The sequence below is a fragment of the Hakea prostrata genome, chromosome 4 (genome assembly GCF_041222555.1).
Source record: "Hakea prostrata isolate BN-2017 chromosome 4, UWA_Hpros_2, whole genome shotgun sequence".
Lineage (NCBI taxonomy): Eukaryota > Viridiplantae > Streptophyta > Magnoliopsida > Proteales > Proteaceae > Hakea > Hakea prostrata.
This window is the reverse complement of record NC_142603.1, coordinates 51,128,970-51,146,552: the sequence shown is the minus strand read 5'-3', so window position 1 is coordinate 51,146,552 and position 17,583 is coordinate 51,128,970. Positions and strand designations below refer to the sequence as shown.

Here is a 17,583-nt window from a genome sequence, read left to right as displayed (position 1 = left end):
ATCTCTATTATTGGTGAAAAAGTGTAAAAGAAGCAAACGCCCATCTTGACAAGTAGAGGACTAGAGTCCACCGTCCACTCCATGCCAGTGGAGTCTAGAGCGTCTCCTCCGATGCTCCATGTTCCTCGATCAGCTGTTGACCACAAATTACAGGGGGTTTACAAGGTTAGGGTGATGGAATTTATTTTTTTAATACTATTAATTTTTACTTGTGAATCCCACATAATATGTGATACCCATCAGAGGGAGATAATCCATTCTCATGCCAGTACACCAAATAGATTCTCCACACCGGCAGCGGATGGAGATATGCTCTTTCCACATTGAAATGGTCGCACGTGCGGCGGGACTGGAGCAAAGCGTATTGGAGAAAGGGAGTAATGGCGGCGGTATCCATGTAGGGCGCGTGCCACTCTCTTAAAGACTCTAAAAACTGGTCCCCCACCTTGGAGGTGTTTAGAGACCGCCACGTGTCCAGCACTAAAGTTGAAAACAGTTAAAAAGCTCCTTCGAGTGAAGTACTGGAGCCGCAAAAATGGAAATTAACGAATATATATATATATATATATAAAAAAAAGTAAAGAATCTAAAGATACTTCATTCTTGTTTACTTAATCCCGTAAATGGTAAGTACAGATGTAAGAAAGGAAGTTCGCCACGTAGGCTTTTTACATAGAAGTGAAAATCATACAAAAAAAGAAATTTTAAAAACAGCTGGCTTCCACTAGCTTCAGTGCCACGTGGCTATATTATATGGGTGTTATGGTGGGATGAAATTGATAATGAACTGAATGGTGATGCTCTCTACTCTATCGCCTTCAACGCTCAGGTGATTACTCATTCGATACCCTGGATTACTTTCAGCGTGGGCCCCCTCTGACGCAACACGTGTCACTGTGTTAACGCGCTTTAAAGCCAAGTTCGCTGGCACACGTCACACGAAGCAAAGTCCAGTGCGTAAAGAAGTCTGGAGGACAACACTTTTGTACCACACATGTTGTGGGTTCTTGTGGAACCTATTAATGGTTCCACATTTATTTATTTTTTTTAATATATTTAAATACAGACTCATACAAAATGTTTGAAATAATTTAATTTAAAGCATGTTTGGTTACATGAATCCAGATTTTGAAAATTTATACCTGTTTAATCGTGTAAATTTCTAGATTCATGAAATATAGAGATTCATTTTTTTACACAAAAACGTGAATCTATAGATTTATGGGTATAAGATGAAATCTCGAAATATTACCTCTACTATGAACGAAACCCGCCCGCCTTCCCACGACCCGCACGAGATACGAGCTCGACCCTGGGGGTAGAGGTACGCGGACGACAACGACAACGAACTAATATGATCTCAACTACTCAATGAGAATTCAAGTAATTGATCACAGGAAGTATGACCCCCTCTAGTGTTACGGAGGTCTTTATATAGTGTATGGTGATAGAGTTATAATCGAAATAACCCTGCTTTGAGTTATTGTAGGAGTGTAATTCTTTAGAAAAGTCCTTTTACCTAACTAACTCTCTTCTCCAGTTGTTGGGGTACGGTAGGTCTACTGTACACCATCTCATACCGCTCATCGGATGGATTTATTAGCGTGGTCGGTCCTACCATGAACCTCCCGGTCGGAACATTTATACCTGTTTAACCCGGTAACTTTCTGGATCGTGCAATAGGCCGGTTTTCACCAAACCGGGGATATAAAAATATAGAATGACCATTTTAGTCATTAACACTATAAAAGTATTTAACATTTAAACCATGACTCCATAAATGTTTTTTCAAGATAACTTTAAAGATTTCATTCCAAAGATTCAGACTAACCAAACATTAAAATTTCTAGATTTTTGAAATCTCCAAACTCAAGTAACCAAACAGGCCCTAATGAATTGTGGAGTCTTGTGTTCAACTTTTGGATTACTCACACATGAATATTTACTACTTCTATTAAAATTTAAATAGTTATTATACAATCTCCATATGATATGGTTCATATATGATTGTGGGGTTTCATATGAAACCACATGACTAATTAGGTCAAGACATGAATACTCAATTGTCACCCAAAAACATAGCATTAGAGAGATTGCAATCCTCAAAACAACACCACATGTATACAAGGAAATTATATATGAATAAGCATCTTTCTTCCTTCTCTAATGGACTAATAATAATTTGAGCCAACTGTTTTGTCTCCTAGTGTTGTTTGTAATTTGTATCGTCTCTGTTCCTTATGTAAGATGTTATAGTCAACAAAAAATTGAAAATAACGCCACTTGAAACTATAAAATCCTCATATGCATCCGTAGTGGACTCTCTCTCTCTCAATTGATGGAGCATTGCTTTAAATGTGTAGTTGATTTACCCAACTCAACAACAAATTTGGCAAATTACCATTTTGGGATTCCATATCATAATTCTGATTCTTTCTCCCAGGAAGATGAGTGAGTATCTTCATTCGAGGTTTACATTTGTATCTTATACGCCAAGTCAACCAAAACAATATACGTTTCCCATGATGTGCACAACATCCGGCTGAGAAAGCAAAACAAATACAAGACTATTGAAAATTTTAAAAATTAAAATTAAATTTTTATTCTCGCCTTCTATTTGGTACAAAAAGTGCATTGTTGCGCACTGCAGAGGATTTTTTCCCGTTCATATTGGCGTGTTTCTTTTTTAAAATTTTATGGACTGAATGTTTCTAAGAGTTTATTGGACTTGATCCATTCTTTAGCCTAGATGACCTTGTCTATTGCATGTACGACATTTGGTCAATTTTCACTTATTGGTTCTGATCGAGTCTTTCGTTTTCATGCATTTATCTTTTGTATTTCTTTTCTTTGGTGTGTTTGTATCTCCTTTCAAGTTCATGAATGGAGATTTTCAACATACCCCAAAAAAAAAAAATTTTGTTTCTCATGTTTTATTGAAATATGGTTGGGTGTCGGGTTTTATTTGGAAGAAATAACCAGGCCATAAGGTGTGGCCATTTTGCTGCAATACCACTTAAAAGCAATTGAAAGCAACAAGATATTCAGTTAATACATGAATAGGCTACTTTCAATACCGGATTTGGATGCTTAATGGCTTCTTTCAATACCTAATGAATGATTACAGAAGGATTCTAATTAATTATACGGTTTTCTTATGAAATTTGTAGACAAATTCAACGTGTTGTCATAATTTCTAGTACACGGTTATACATCCAAGAATCCAATGCAACTGCCAACTGCATCTACATCAATGGCAACATGCTACATGTGCAAATAACTGTTTAAACAAATGGATGTTATATGAAAATTAGGCTTAAAACAGCTATGTAATCCCAAGGTTAGGCATGGATAGAGATTGAGCATCATGATTTCCACCACAAATGCAGATTGAGCAAATTCCAACTGAACTCACACAAAAGATAAATTCTAGCCAAATGAACGATATACCAACAAGACAAAACACAACTTGGGGAGCATAAAAAATACAAATTGAGGAAGGTAAACAAGAATCGATATCACACGAAAAAACAATCAAAAGACAAGCCACCTTTCTTTCATTTAATGCATGATTCAATTAAACATGGCAGGTGTTTGCATTATTTATTTCTTATCTGATGCTAAACTATGGTTTTTGAAATCCCATCTAAAGGAGTAACACAGTTAAACTAGGAATAAGAATTCAGGAAAAGGGGAACTTGAAGAGTTTCTTGTAGTCAAGAATCAAGCCTCTTCAAGATTTCAAAAACTGGGATCAGCAACAGTTGTTCTCCACCAACAAGAAAGTGGAGAGACTAAAGAAAGTGTTTTTACCTTGCATGACAGCAACAAGATTTAAAAGATGAAACGTATCAACCAAGAAAGAGTCCAATCTCAAGGATTGCATCAAGCTGGATGAGGAGAGACTCATTCTTGGCAAGAAAACGCACGCCTCTAAACATTTTTATTTTTTTTTTTAGAATTCTCCACTAAACTATGATACTGTTTAAAGTAAACGACTGAAATTACTGTTTATGTATGCCATGCTGTCCAGATAAACCCAGAATGAATTTTGATTCAAGAGCCTCATCGAACAAGCTTCAGGGGCTTGTCGTCTTCCTGAGGCCCCAAAATATTTTGGACCAGAGCTTACCAATCTTGGGCGAACAAGCACCGATGCTCCACATGCACAAGCTTTAAGGTCTCCAGGACATCCTGTTTGGGCTGTGTCTGCTTCTTTGTTTGCTCAATGTCGGTTCTTGTAAAGCAGTTGTTAGTTACAAATCATGCAGACTGAAAACAGCTTACCAACCATAGATAACGATCTTGGAGTAAAATACTAACAAACAAAAAGTTCAGTACCCTCTTTCTTCTCCTTAGCTAACTCTCTATATCTCATTCTCAATAATCCATCAGCCATCATACAGAACATCATAAAATCCGAAACTAGTGAACCAAAACATTGAAAGTAGCGACAATACATATATTGTAGCCAAGGAAAAAGAAAAGTAAAGAACTACAAGTTACAAACAGCAAAAGGAACACCTGTACCATGTATATTTTTTCACAAAAGGCAGACTAGTAAAGAACCAGAAGGTACGTTCTTGAGAACGAGATAAGGCAAAATATCAATGCTTACATATCAATTATGCACTCAAAATCATCTCCCCCCAATCTTGTCTTTTTTCTTCATCAACATCTCAAACAACGCTGAATGCCGAATTGATTGTCGATGAGAAACGGGATGCAATTGTCTGGGTAGCAAATGCTTGAATCTGCTTCTTGGCATCTGAAATTAATCAAGATGAAAGTTCAGCATCAAGTTGAAATTATATAATAACACATTATAGAAAATAGAAAGAGAAAGAGGAAAAAGAATATAGGTTTCCAATATACTAAAATATGCACTTTACTAGGATTCTTCACTGATAAGGTAATCAAAAAAGGAAAATGGGAATTTGCGGGGGACACTAATATGATATGGAATGAGATGACTGCATGTTATAGGAAAGTGGCCAAAGACATCATAGGTGAATCAAGAGGAAAGCAACATTTTCATAGAAAGACATGGTGGTGAGATGGTGGGGTTGAAAGCTATTAAGAGTAAGAAAGCCAACTTTAAAACATGGCAAAAGACTAAAAATGTAGAGGATCTACAAAAGATATAAGCCGGCTAGAAATGAAGCTAAGACAATTGTGGGGAAAACATGGGAGAAGAAGCAAGAAAATTTATATGATTAACTAGCATTAAAGGAAGGGGAAAAAACTAAGGGACAGGAAGAGTAGACGTCTAAACCATATTAGATGTATTAGAAGGGAAAATGATTGTAGATCAAATTGTTTAGGGATGCACTAGGGGCCTTTGGTTTAGATGCTACGGTACATAACCGACAAAGTTATGATCCATGTTAGAATCATTAGATGCATGATTACTACTATTATTACATTTTACATATAAGTATATAACTATATAAGGAGGATTTTTTTATTAAGCATTAAAGTATTCACTTAATTTATTTGTGATAATGCAGCTGGGTGGTGGGTTCTGTATGGGGGCGATGCAAAGAACCTCCAGAAAGTGGCAATGAAGATCCTCTTCCAAACTTGCTTTGCCTTTGGGTGCGAGAGGAATTAGAGTACATTTGGCATGATTCACTCCAAGAGGAGGAACAGGTTGGGAAGTCAATGCCTGAATGACCTCATGTATTGCCACTACAATTGAGGTTGAAGTTAGAGCATGCTAGGTTAAATGCTAACCGTGAGATGGGTAGGGACATTCAACTCGATGACATCTTTGAGGTCATTGCAAATGAGCAGCATCCCCTCATTGATTGCTTGTTGGGCAAGGGTGAGCTAGTGTTAAGACCAGCCTGGAGTAGGCCAGACCCAGTAATTGGTCAAGCTGCGGGAGTTGATATAAATGAGTACATGACATCTCGAGAGGGACATGCACATGTATAGGCGGCTGCCACCATTGCAGATGAGGATTGGATGGTGGAGCCTGGCGCCGCACGAGGATAATCCAGATGACACCCTTGTTCCTAGTCCCACTCAGACTTGGAGGGCTGATGATGAGGATGATGATGACGATGGTCTTGGTGGTGGTGGTGGAGGAATACATGAGCAATTACATGTTCCATTACCAAAGACACATCATCCCCTAGAGAGATACATTGGAGAGACTCAGTACACATGCCACCCAGGATGACAATCATGGTGGTGAGATTTATCGTGGTCGTCCTACGAGCTACACTCGGCCAGGGAGGCGGAAGGGTCATGGGGGGAGGGGGGGAGCAGCAACACATGCATGGGTATGGGGCGTATGCTATGGCTATGGTCATAGTGACGATACTCGATCATATGGCTCATACGACCATTTCGATCCGACGAACAGCTTGTCGGGAGTGATGGGGTCCATGAGCTTGGAGGAGTCTGTAGGCTCCACATTTGCTTATGGTTGTGGGGCTTATGGTTATGGTGTCCCTTCCGCTTATGGGCACGATGGTACATACCAGTCTTTTAAGAGTTTGCACTACTATGGGTATAATGATGGATCTTCCATGTGTTTGGGTTCGCAAGATGGCAACACATATACTTATGGGGGTTATAATGATTGGAGTCATCATCATCAGAGTGTCCCGATTATGCCTCCATTTGGCTTGGAGACAACTGCTATGTTGGAGATAGCATTACCGATATCCTTTTGATCATATGATCCTACCACCACCACCAAGACACCCACCAGGGTTTCTTGACTCTATTCCATATCTCCATTCACATTACCCCCTGATGGGAGTAGTTTTGCATCCATGGATGATGCCAATTATAGAGCTCTGGTTTCTTTGTGCATCAACAACCATCAGCATGAGATGACATGGAGTAACTTCAAAAGAATAATGGAGCATAAGCTTGAAGTTGTAGCCTCTGGGCCTTGTACCACGGTATCACAAAACACAGAGCTGATGGATCCACCGATGCATAGTACTTGGTATTGAGTATTGACGTGTACTTAGTTGTATATTTGTATTTGTATACTAGTATATTAATATTTTTTAATGATGTTTATCACTCTATTGTCATTGTGCATATTTATGTTGGTTTATTTGTTTAAAATAATGTTTTAGAATTCCAATTTTACCCGTATACAGTCCGGTATGTGCAAATCGAGAACACCAATTTGGGTGAGGTTTTAGGCAAAACCAACCATTCCACTATGTTTACTGGCATCAAATTAGGGTAGACGCCAAGTTTCAGCCCAAAATGACCAAAAATACCCCCCGTAATGGGCAGGTGAAATATGTCGATATTTGGGCAAAATCTTGCCAAAATATCGTTTCACCATTTTGGCTAGTTCACTAGGTAGCAAATCAGCGACATGGAGCGAAATTTCGCTCCTTGGTTTTGGGAACCCAGCATCTTGAATTTGGGTTTCGGATGATGCTTATAGTTTGGGAGAGATCTGATGGGTTTTATTTACTTTTTTTTGGGGGTTAATTTTCATCTGAGGTTTGATCCACATCACTTTTGAGCCTATAAAAGTGACATTTTGCATTCACCTCACCTGAGGTATCAAAAAAAGACCAATTAAGAACACATTGTTAATGACTAAACGGTTTCGTTAATTTACTAATTTCTTGACCAAAATACACCTATGTTCTTTTGCATTTCATTTATTGTAACTTCTTCCCCTGCTCTGACCCTCACACATCCTTGGTCTTCAGGTAACCCTCTTCGAAGAAAATTCCCAACAGTCCTTTAATGATTCCACCAGTGCTTCCAATCCTTTCCGTTGGTTAATCTTCAAAGGCCGAACTGGTTAAAATCTAGAATTCCAAAATTTTAAGCATTGGGTACTTTTCACCATACTTGAGAATATATCTGATATTGCTGACCATGAAAACAATCTCTGAGATCTCTTTCCTCAGAAAATTCCCAACAATACCAGAAGTTCTTTTAGCAGCTTCAGCAATTGCAGGACCTGTTCTATTGTTAAAATTTGGGTATTCACTTCCTGACTGTTTTTGAGAACCTCTCACCTTCATCTCACTTGCCCTTCTACTTTTCTTCTTCAGTTTTTCAGTGAAGTGAAAGACTTCGCAGATCAATAAAAACTGTGTTAATGTTCATCTCATGGACATTGGAAGGCTGCTTCCTACAAAGACCTAGGCTTATTTCTTGCATTGTACCTAAATAGCACCCATTTTCTCTTGGCTGTGGAGCCAAAAGAATATTGAGGAAAGAAAGTAAATAAGAAAATAACAGAATAAGAGGTGGAGCGGAAGAGACGACAGAATGGGAGGAAGAACAAAATAGGTCTGAGTCCGAATGGGTCGTTGCTGAAGTACAAATTTCCAACTCCACAAAAGTAAGACGGGAAATCCATGATTAATTAGATAGATTTGATTAGATTTACAAAGGGATAAAAATCAGAAATAAAAATTCCGCTACGATTGCTCCTTTCATTGTTTAATAGATTAATCGATTATTCCCCATCTCATCTTCGTCTCCCTACTTCTTCTTCACTCTGTATTCTGCAATTCTTTTGATTATGAAATGGGTCAACATCAGCCTAGAATCACCCTTGCAAAAAACCCTATAAGTATTATTACTGTCTGAAATCCCAGGGATTGGATCTCCAAAGCCCTAAATTGAACATGTTGCTTTGTAAGTCTGAAACGTTTAGTAAGCTAAAATAAAATTGCGAATCGAACTGAACCCAACGATTCAGCGTATTGAAGCTCTTCGTTTTCTGATCGCTGCCTTCCTTGCCAAACTCACTCTATTAGCAAGAGGGATGGTGTTTTTGCCTGTCTGGTAATATGGTCCATAAGAAAGTTAAAACTAATGGAGTTGATAAAAAGTAACGGAATGTCCTTATTTGGACATTTTCAAATACCACAGCGGAGCCAAATGCAAAGCACAATCTTTTTCTGGATTGAATCTGATTTGGATCAAACCTCAAGGGGTCCAACTGAAAATTACCCCTTTTTTTGGTTAGATTGGTTTAGATATGATTTGAGTTTCGAGTTCCTTAAGAATTCAAAAATTCAAGAAGAATACAAGGAAAAAAAGGGAGAAAGGATGGGAAGTGGAAGTGATGGCCTTCAGCTTCCTGCTTTAGGACCTTTTCTTTAAGTGCGGATGTGGACTTGATGATAAGTAAGGCTGAACCCTCAGTCACAACACGATCTTGGATATTACCTACCAAAACCCTAGTAAAACCACCTCGGATACGAGCATATGACTCACCAAGGTACCAACCTAATCTCAAGTTGTTTTCACCCCCCACTTTTTTTTTTGTTTGGGAGTGGGGAGAGGAAGAGGAGGCGTGGTAATTAATAGGCAGCTAGTCAGCCTTACAATGTGAACCTCCTTAGAATTGGAGTTGAAAAGCTGCTGGACCTACTCCAAGCTATTGGACAATTAAAACAATGAACAAGAACTCTAAATCATGCAGGCCTTTCAAGTTCACAAGTTGATAACTATAAAGACTATTCTGCCCTTATAACTTAAACTGGATGAACTGCTAATTTAATGTGAACCATTGTTTCAATTGATTGATTTGACTAAATGACTTAAAAATAAACCAAGCGTGGGGAATTTCATTCTCAACTCATGTTTTAGTTGGCCTATTACAATGGAAACCCATCCAATGAAGGCTTAACCCATACATATATTAGCCTCTGGTTGTTGCCTAACAAAAGAAGGCCTCTTTGGCGTTGGATCTGCATCAGACTGTATAAAATTATCCTCAATATTATTCATGCAGTAAAATCATCTAAATAAGCTTAATTTATACGAAATTAGATTTGGGTTAGGTTATACGTGTGTTTTTCCCCATAGTCCATTAATTTTTCTGTGTAATAGACTCGCTTGATGGGCCTATAGTGCACGTATAGGCACAGGCTATGTTGGTTCAATTAGTAGCTATATATATACACTCCAGTTTAGGATTCTATAAGTCACCCTTTATGTGTTAGTTTTTTCTATTATTTCAGTTTCTAGTTAGCATAGGTTATCTTCTAGTCGAGGGTAGGTAAGGCCTTTACTTTTTAGTGTAGGAGTCAGGTATTTTTGAGTCTTCTATTTAAGTGTGTACCGTAGGCCTGGGTCGTACATGAATTTTGATTGATAAAAACTGCAACCTTGCTCTTTTCTTTCCCATTGTAGATCTTGTGTTTGACGAAGAAACCCTGCGTGTGTTTGTGTGTAATCAAGTAAGATTGGTATCAGATCAAATTGACGCCACCTTGGGTGTGAAGCCTCAAGGATGGGTCTATTGTTCATGTTCTTGTGTTGTTTTTTTACCAGTTTTACTGAGTCTATCTTCTGAAGTTCTGTCATCCACGAGTACATTCCGGCATTGAATTTTCTGCAAATTCTTGTAATACATTGAATTTATTAAATTCTTTGAGATTCAGAAATCCAGCCATTTGATTCCTTCAAGATTTTGACCATATGTTAATGAACCCTAATGGTGAATGAGTTTTACCTAATTCTGACCATCTGATCTTCAGAGATTTCTGATTCCCTATTGTGCTTCCATCCTTCATTAGAATGACCATTTTTACATTTATTTATAAATCGATACTGAGATTTAAGCTACTGCTTATGTCAAATGCTGTTGATTTGCTTGACCACCGCACACCCTAATTTCCTCACTAAATTACTGTTTTTCTCCTACTTTGACTTCGTTTGTTTCTCACTGATACATTAATTTGACCACCACACGATCTAATTTCTGAATTCTGACTTGGTAAATTACTGTTCTAATCCAACTGTGACTTGTGTTTGTTTTCTCATCGATATACAGATTCTCAAATCCGTTTTAATCGCTAACCCAAATACAATTTCAGTGTGAATCATTATCCTGTTAATGTTCTTTTCTGAGTCATTACCTAGCTACCCTCCTCCTTGGTCTACTGAGAATGTCTATATCTTGAATTGTTATTCTGATCCAAAGATCTTGTCTACTGGCAACTGTTTTGTGTCTATAAAATGCACAACTGCATTGATTATAATAGGTGATTTCCTGACAAGGACAAAAACCACCATTCTTAGAAAACTAACCACCCCCACCCAAAAAAGATATAATAATAATATTATAATGAGAATGAGCATGAACAATTTAATGCTGGATAAATGAGAAACATTAGTGTATTGTATCCAGAAGCATTTTTTGAAGCAATCATTTATGAACAGTTATGCAGATCAAAAGGCAAGGATTTGGTTGTAATGCATGAGCATTGACAACTGCAAATGACAAACACAAGATAATTGCATACCTTTGCGACATTTAGTGAATCCAACAATATTTGCAATGCTGAGGCTCAAACAAACTCCGACAACTAGGACGTAATCTGCTTGGAATCTTATGATTGAAAATATACCAAGGATGATCCATGCAACTGCCTGAACAATAAGACGGCACCATCATCAGATTATAACACTTAAAATGGGCTGGAAGATTTATACTAACATAGTAGTGTATCCCTTATTTTTATGACAGTTTCTATAAAATGCCAGGTGGCTCTATCAAATATTTTGTACTCAGAAAATAAAGTCAAATGGTTACAGCCACGGTTTAAGGTATCAATGTGATGCAGAATTAAAGACATATCTAAGAAAGAAAAGGCCCATTGGGTTAGGCCCATCAAAGGCCTAAAGCTATCACCTGAATCAGCCCATGGCTTTCATGGGCTACGTCTGTTTTAGTGGGTTAATGTTAGCCCACATATGTTGAACTTTATAGTCTAGATTTAAGCCCAAGTCTAGATTTTAAAAAGTCAATAAAAGGGGCTATGGTTTGAAAATAAAAGAACTCATTGTCAAAGGAGTTTTCTTTTGTCAAAGAGGTAGGTAGTAGTTGAGTTATTAATAGGTAGGTGGTGTTAGCTAGTGGTTGGATGTTACCATTAGTGTTTATGTCTCTTTAGAATGCTATATAAAGAGACTTATGTAAGAGGTGAAGACACAACTTATGAATTGAAATCAAATTGCTTGCTAGCATTCCTCCTCTTTGGAGAACCCTTGTGTTTGATCAAGGTAGGTTGGTGTTCGATCCAATCGATCCACCTTGCGGTGTAAAACTTGGGTGTTACATGTTACATTGTTATTGTCACTTTCTTCATTATAGTTCTGTCCCTATTTGAAGATCTATTGAGCCCGTTATAATACCATTCTAGTTTCAGCCCTCTTTCCCATCTAAACTCTGTTTCACTTTTAAGTCTATCAAATTTGCAATTGTCTCCTTGTGAAAAGGTCCTATTTGGGTACTGTTTTGATCAATCAAATTCAGTATCTACATTACGATGTGTATCAGAGCCATGACGGGGAGTGAAAATTCTGGACCATCCAGTCCAACTAATCCTATGGCGGCAATGATGGAGATGGTTCAACAACTGAGCAACCAAATCACCGTGAACTAGAAGGTGATGGACGAGAGGTTCTCAGAAATGGAGGCCAGAGTTGCTGCCTCTACTCATGTTCCTCACCCTCCACTTGGTGAAGAATTCCATCCAGCTCATTCTTGTAGTGATGTGGATTAGCCAATTATTCGGCTGGCTTTGTATGATTATCTAGAAATATGGGGAGTAGGTACCAACTGTTATATAATAAGAGAAGTTGCAAGATTATTATTCAAAGGATTCATTGTGCAACAACAGCTAATTTGAGGAGCCCTTGAACAGATTCGTACAGGAGACCAATTGGCTGATTGTTCACAAAATCTTTAGGGGCTGCGGATTTATTTGAACAAGCTAGGCAGTTTAACCCCAACCCCTAAGGCAGTGTTGAGAGGGCACAAATGGAACTAAGATGAAATCTAGGGTGCTTCCTTTGTTGACTTGGTTTCCTTATTCTGTTTTTAGTTCCTTACTTCAAGTTGAACTCTTGTTTAAACCCATAAATAAAGACTTCAAATTTTGGTGGCTCACAGGTTAACGTGATGCCTTCCTCCAAGGTTGTCTCAGCTTCTTCTTCTCTTGTCTTTCCTTCTCTTCTCCTCTCTGTTTTTCCTCTTATTCACAGGTTACATCCCAGGTTCTGTAACAGTGAGACTAGTGTTGGTGTGTGATATCCAGCCTAAAAGTTGCTCAGTCACATCAAAGTGCTAGATTATTGGTGAGTTACATCCAAGTTGCCAAAGGAATCGTTGGAGAATAATATAGAAGACCTGCTTTGACTATGAATTCAGTCTTCTCTATTGTCATGCAAGATTCCCCATTGAAGAACAATATTAGATGCAGACCAACCTCTTCCCACCTGCGTCTTTCCCCCTTTTTCTCCTTTTCTTGGACCCAATAAACCTACCAAACCCTAACCCCAAACAAAAAACTCTCCCCCCACCCAAGCCACCCCCAACGGCCACACCACCTCCCGCCCCCAAACCAAAAAAAAAAAAAAAGAAAAAAAAAGAAAAGAAACCTAACCTCAGACTTTACCCTCCCTCAACCCATTCTTCTCATCCTAAACCCTAAAACCAGCAACCTCTTAAAATTTTGAGTTCTTCAAACCCTAAAATCAACAAATTTTAATTTTCCGTATCCTTCCATCAAAAAGCTCCCAAACTCCAGGAACAGCCCCTACAACTACCCATCCAGGCTGGTAGCCCAATCCCACTAGTAAAATTTATCTTTCCACATCTCACTGGTCTTACGACATTTTGACCCATCCCAAATCTTTAATAAAAGAATCCCTTTTGAGTCTCATCTTTGGTGATCTAATAGTTGAATCCTCTGCAACCCATTAACCCAACCCATTTTAGTCCTAATATATTTATCCAAGACCCCTTTTGAGGTCATCCCATTTTTAAACCCATACACCCTAATTGAAAATCCTAATGAACCTTTTTATTTTGTGGGGAACAGGGCAACAAACCTCCCAACCTAATATGTAATGCTCCAATTAATTCTGTAAAAGGCCGTTCTATTGATCTTTAATGTAGAACCCAGGCTGAACCCAACCGGTTTTCATCTAGACAACTCGAAACAGTCTTCTAAAGGACCAAAAAGAGACTAAAACACTGTTCACTTAAACAGTAACATGAACAGTGTCACAGTCCTTTTTTGGCCTTGAAGGAGGTCTACTTAAAGATTTTGTGGGGCCCAAGAGTATATTATGTGAAGATCTTCAATTAAGGTTGAAGACTAGAGACTAAAGACCCTTTTACTGAAGACTACAGGCCCTATTCAAAGTTGCTAAATGCATTATTTCATTACTTTCTAATTCTCCTCCTTTTCAAGGAGAGCTAATGCTTGTTGGGTATTTTGGTTTAATGCTGATTCACAACCAAAAAGAAGCAAGCTATGTCTGAGCTAAGCTTGGAGATGGAAGTCTTCTTTCGATTCTCGATAGTGAAGTAAGATGCTGAGAATCGTAGCTAAATAATTCAGCAAAATAGTTTCTATTTCCTAAATTAGCAGTTTCTTATTTTTGTTTAAGAGTTTATGCTCTATATTTGCAACTGGTTGTTCTCAATCACACAGAGATTCATTAAATTGATTAATGAAGCTTTACTTTGTGTTAATGTCTTGTCTCTTCCTTGGGTGATAACAAGGGTGAGGGACTTGCTGTTGAGAGCTAAATGCCTAGGGTTGAGGAACCTAGTTAAGAGAGCTAAAACACCTTTGTCCCTTGACTTTCTATTTTTCCTATTTCTTCTATTCTTCTCTTGTTCAAGCCCAACCTGATTTCAGACCAGCATCACCTTCAAATGCTTTGAGAGTTATCTACCCGCTGAAGACTTTGAACCAATCAACCTTCATAACCATAAGCGATCTAAGTTACTAATTTCTATCATTAATTTTATTTCTCTATTTGTGTGTTATTTGGGGTTAAGTCATCCTTGACCCTTTAATAGCTTAACAAAGTCCAGAAATAAAAGTGACACCTAAGATTGATTTGCAAGGGGTGGGATGGCAACATATCCCCTTTTTGAAACATATTTGGGAAGCAAAATAAACATAATAATAATAATAACAATAAGAATTTGGTAATTCGCTCAATGAATGTTGACTTACTGTGAGATAAAGCGTCCACCAGAAGAGCCATGAGTCCTTCTTGTTCATCCGGGACAATGACTACAGGAAGAAAATGAAAAACAAAAAAGACAGCAATGCAAATTTATGTAGAAATCCTTGCTAATGATCTTGCAAATGATTTTACAGGAAAACAGGGGAAGAGAAGTAAATTCATCACCAAGAAAAAATGACTATATACTTGAATACCAACCTCTTGGTCAAGGCATTCGAATTTCCATATGCTTTCCCCCAAATCATTTATCTCATTCCACCATCTCAGACCAACTAATATCCGTCCACTGACATTCTTTACTACCCAAAAGTCGAGAGCCGCAAGAAGAACAGTGACCACAAAAATGATGACAAAGCTATTAAAGAAGAGGGCTGATAGAATGTAGAAGGTCAATGCAGCAGCCTGCCAAAATACAAAAGTAGTGAGTAAAATGGGTCGATAGTCAAGGAAAGATTTCATAAATGGACACCTATTTATATTATGTGACACAGTGACAGATAAGATGAAACTAGAAATTTCATGGATAGGTATAATAAACAAAATCATTCATGCGGCAAAACAAATCCAGGAGTGCTACAGACCACAAGGGGTGAATGGACATAAATGGCAGAATAAACCTTTGGAGTCATTGGAGGGTATACGACAAAACCATACTAACAAATTAACTATTTCCTAATATCCAACTGTTTCTACATGTGGAACAATTAGGGGGGTGCCTGTCTAAATAATCTTCAGATCATGGCTGCCTTGGAAAACTTTACCTAAAGAAAAAACAGTAAATTAAAAGATAACGATTGAACACTTCACCTTGAATAGCACATGAAAGAAGCATGTTCTCGGGTTTGCATAATTTTCAGCTGCAGGCTGAACGAGTAAAGAAAATAATGATCAATTCTAATTCTACAATAGCAAATATGAGTTAATTAAGCATCAAAATAGCTCTGCAAAAACTGGGTTCCGGCCCATGAGCCCCCGTCTCCCAGAATTGTTGAGTACAGTAATTAAATAGGCAAGATCTGGCAATTATCGCCATACAGCCTGACATATAGACCGAAGACGATTAATATTATCCTCAAGAAAGAAATGCACAAGTTAGTCTCTTGACCTGTAAATCATTTTTCAGCCATGCATGATCTGATTTTCGTATGACTTATGTACTCATAAAAATTAACAATAACTTAAACTTTTCTGATACAAAGATGCCTAACTAATGGCATTGGAACCGGAGAGTTGCAATGAAAATTCCCAAGACAAACAATAAATAGATAACAACAACAAACTTAAAAGATCGTATAGAACCTAAGAACAAAGATATGCAAACTGACTGTCCAAAAAGAGCGGGATCCAACAATCATGTAAACAAAAGAAGATTAATATGAATTTAGAGATGAGAGACCCGTAGAGAGTAATGACCTGGTTTTGATCCATGTCAAGAGACGTAGAAGATGCCCTAACGATATCACTTTGCTTTTCCCTCCTTGCTCATGAGTTTTCAGAACTAGCAAGATATCTTTCTACTCCGCCCCCACTTTTTGCCTCGGTCGCGGCCTTTTACGGGAAAGAAATGGATTATTGGCTTATACGAGCTTCAGTCTCGTTGCGACCTTTTCGCCTCCGTCTGATCCCGGATCTAGGAAATGAATCGGTTGTTTCCGATAATGCCCTAGATGTTTGATTTTTAAGTCGTCTATCTTCCTTGCTAAGCAAGGTCCTATTAATAAAGGTATCAAATTGTATATTGAAACCATTTAACATGACAAAATCGCACCGTTTAAAACTATTTTACTGTTTGGTCGTCGACAAAGGACGGTCAAAAAAAGCGCACGACAATAATTATTGGATCCACAATCCACCAAACCAATTTAAATTAACCCAAGACAAATATAGATTTAAATTAGTATTGAAATCGATGTACCAACGCCCCAGACAAAATCGCACGAAAAAATTGTACCAAAATCCGAAATTATCTGTTTCAGTTTTTCATTTCATCCCTCACTCCTCTTCTTAGATTAATTTGCTTTGTCTCGGTTAATATCATATTCTAACCATTGTTTGATCGCAATTTTGTTAAAATCTTAATGAATTAAAACAAAAGTGGCATGGCTTCGTTTGTACTAAAATTGTATTGCACTAAATACCGTGTTTAAACACTTTTTCCGCACCGATTTAATACCGAAGCTGTACTGAACCATTTTTTCAAACACCGAAACGGTACCATACCGTGTAAATTTGGTACCATACAATTATCGTTTTTAGTATTCAAAGTTAGTACCATACCAAGACAGTGTTGAATTACTGAAATTGTACTGTTTGACACCATTCCCATTAGTGGACCATAAACTAATATTGAGTCCTTTTAGAATGCGTTTGTTTGCAAAGGAGGGTGAGAGAAAAGAAAGAAAAAAAAAAAAAAACATATAAGCCCAATGTATAGTGGAGTGAGGGAGAAAGAAAGGAAATAGAAAGATTTTGTAGAAAAATGTTTTTTGTGGGTCATATTTTTTACTTTTCCACATTTTTTTTCTTCCAAAATTCCACATATTTTGTAGAATTTTGAAAAGGGTTGGGTGA

The 17,583-nt window shown here is 37.8% G+C and overlaps 1 protein-coding gene across 1 annotated transcript; it reads right to left on the bottom strand.

Moving 5' to 3' along the window:
• Nucleotides 1-3,934: 3,934 nt before the first annotated feature.
• LOC149019445 (Golgi apparatus membrane protein-like protein ECHIDNA) lies at nucleotides 3,935-16,675 on the bottom strand. Its single transcript, XM_089153451.1, has 6 exons — nucleotides 16,426-16,675; nucleotides 15,820-15,876; nucleotides 15,211-15,414; nucleotides 15,000-15,059; nucleotides 11,265-11,391; nucleotides 3,935-4,768 (listed from the first exon to the last, which is right to left on the bottom strand). The coding sequence occupies exons 1-6, from the start codon at nucleotides 16,438-16,440 to the stop codon at nucleotides 4,680-4,682; spliced, it is 552 nt and encodes a 183-aa protein (XP_089009577.1). The 5' UTR covers nucleotides 16,441-16,675; the 3' UTR covers nucleotides 3,935-4,679.
• Nucleotides 16,676-17,583: the final 908 nt, after the last annotated feature.